The sequence below is a fragment of the Kryptolebias marmoratus genome, linkage group LG15 (genome assembly GCF_001649575.2).
Source record: "Kryptolebias marmoratus isolate JLee-2015 linkage group LG15, ASM164957v2, whole genome shotgun sequence".
NCBI lineage: Eukaryota > Metazoa > Chordata > Actinopteri > Cyprinodontiformes > Rivulidae > Kryptolebias > Kryptolebias marmoratus.
In genome coordinates, this window is record NC_051444.1 from 1,807,675 (window position 1) to 1,809,948 (window position 2,274).

Consider the following 2,274-nt stretch of genomic DNA (forward strand, 5'->3'; position numbering starts at 1 on the left):
TTTACTGGGAAAGGAACGATTCCCAAACGGCGTCCAGACTTAAAGGAGCACGCTCCGTCTGAGCGCCTCCATTTAACCTTCCAACACGCAGAACGACCACAGCTTCTGAATAACACTTTAGATTTTAAAGCTTTAGAGCAGGGGTCCTCAAGTGGTCGAGCAAGGGCCAGACCTGGACCCAAATGAAGTCCTATCTGGACCCGGATCAGTTGGTAAATTTAAAATAAAATGTAAAAAAACAAAAACGTTTCTTAGCCTGAGAGTATTTCCTCATATTTATGGACTGGTTAGTAATCTTTAACAGAATAAAAAAAGTAGGGGTCCTCAAATGGTGGACCATGGACCAGATCTGGACCCAAACTAAGTTTTATTTGGACCAAGATCAGTCGCTAGATTTCTACTCCAGGTATATTTCTGAGCCGTTCGTGGTTTCTCATATTTACGGTAATTAATTAAAAAGAAAATAAAAACGCAGCTTTTCTAAACTTTACGATAGCGACCTTCAAGTGGTGGACCGCGGTCCAGATCCGGACCCTCTTAAAGTCTTACCTGGACCCAGATCCGTTGGTAAATTTTAGAATATTTAATGACTTTTTAAACCTTTTTATGGTAATTTAAAGTAAAGGTTCCTAAATCCAGACCAAAAAACATCCTGTCTGGTTGGTGGTTGATGAAGGATTGGATTTAAGGAAAGAATTTATTTAATTTTTTGGATTTAAAGTAATTTACAGTAGAGGTCCCTGAATCTGGCCTCCTGTCCAGATCTGGACCCAAGACGTTTTTTATTTTTTAGCTCCTTTTTTTCAGACTTTCTGGTCATTTCTGTAAAAGTTAGTTCTGTTTTCCTGTGAGACAGATGTCCCTTAAAGACATCTCCATTTGGACGCCCCTGACCCTGAATGAAAGTTTAATTCTTTGCTTCAGATATATTGAGCAGCATTCGTAGATTCCTTGTTGTTTCCGTTCAGTTTGAGTCCTTAAATCTGAACTGTCCTGTCCTCCAGGCTGCTGTGATGTCTCCCTCTGTGGACCCATCCATGTCAATGCACCCGTCGGCCATGATAACCCAGCAGATGGGCCAGCTGTCGTTGGGGAACACCGGAGCGGTGCGTGGACCGAAGACTGTAATCTGGGACATTTAGGACAAACATCGTTCAGTTTTACTGATTAAACGAAGACTTTAACTGTCCCTAAAGATCATAAAGGAAAACTTTACTGAGTTTATGTGAGATGACACAATTTATTGTTTAAAATGCAAAAATAATCCTGAGAATTGAGCAGAAAAAAAAAAATCAGAAACGGCTTTAGTTTTCATTTTGACTTTCCAGACTCAGTAAACGTAGTTTTCTTTAGTTTTAGAGTCCATTTTAGGAGGAAATGGATTCACTTTTGTTTTATTTTGTTTCAGAAAATATTCCATCTTAATGTTTTAACAAAAACAACAACAAGCAAGTCTTCAAAAAATCAAAATGTTTCTTTAAACTGTTTCCTTCCTTGAATCCAGACCTGAGAGGTTCTGAAATGAAGCTTTTTTAAATTTGATTTCTTCTCCTCTTCCAGTATATTTCTGCCAACCCCGGCGTCCAGGGAGCGTACATCCCTCAGTACCCGTCCATGCCGGCGGCACCGGTGAGTCCATCAGGATCAACTTCACATTCATTCGTCTAAAACCAGCAATTATCCTGCACCGAGGACGGTTATAACCAGATTCTAAAGAGAGACGGTGTTTTTGCTCTACAGGAGAACGGGTCGCTGCAGCAAGTGGACTCCTCCAACAACTCGTCTCCTTACAGCCAGCTCAGCAAGTAGGACGGGTAGGTTTCCCGTCCAGAACCCAGGAGTCCAGAACTCGTATCTGGACTTTTTTACAGTAATTTACCATCGGGGTCATTAACTGATGGACCACGGTCCAAAACCAGAACCAGATTATTTGTAATTTGGACTGTGGATGGTAAATTTAATAAAATGTTGTTTTTTTCTATTTTTTCTGATCCTTTCAGAAAGGTTCCTTAAATAATGGACTACGGTCCAGATCTCTCTGAGGGGTCATCCCCTACGTTCCTCGTTAGTCCCTCTGTTCCCCTGTACTCCCTATGTCCTCCGGTATTCCCTACGTTCCCCGTTAGTCTCTATGTTCTCCGGTATTCCCTACGTTCCCCGTTAGTCTCTATGTTCTCCGGTATTCCCTATGTTCTCCAGTATTCCCTAGGTTCCGTTAGTCCCTCTGTTCCCCGTTAGTCCCTATGTTTCCCATTAGTCCATACGTTCCCCGTT

General features: G+C 41.6%; 1 protein-coding gene across 2 annotated transcripts in view; it reads left to right on the forward strand.

Moving 5' to 3' along the window:
* rbms1a (RNA binding motif, single stranded interacting protein 1a) overlaps nucleotides 1-2,274 on the forward strand; it is a 27,409-nt gene that overhangs the window by 13,953 nt on the left and 11,182 nt on the right. For both annotated transcript variants that reach the window (XM_037979931.1, XM_037979932.1), the window contains 3 exons: nucleotides 1,005-1,106; nucleotides 1,561-1,629; nucleotides 1,741-1,814. In XM_037979931.1, coding sequence (XP_037835859.1) covers nucleotides 1,005-1,106; nucleotides 1,561-1,629; nucleotides 1,741-1,809 — 240 coding nt within the window. In that variant the 3' untranslated portion in view covers nucleotides 1,810-1,814. The remainder of the gene's footprint in view (nucleotides 1-1,004; nucleotides 1,107-1,560; nucleotides 1,630-1,740; nucleotides 1,815-2,274) is intronic.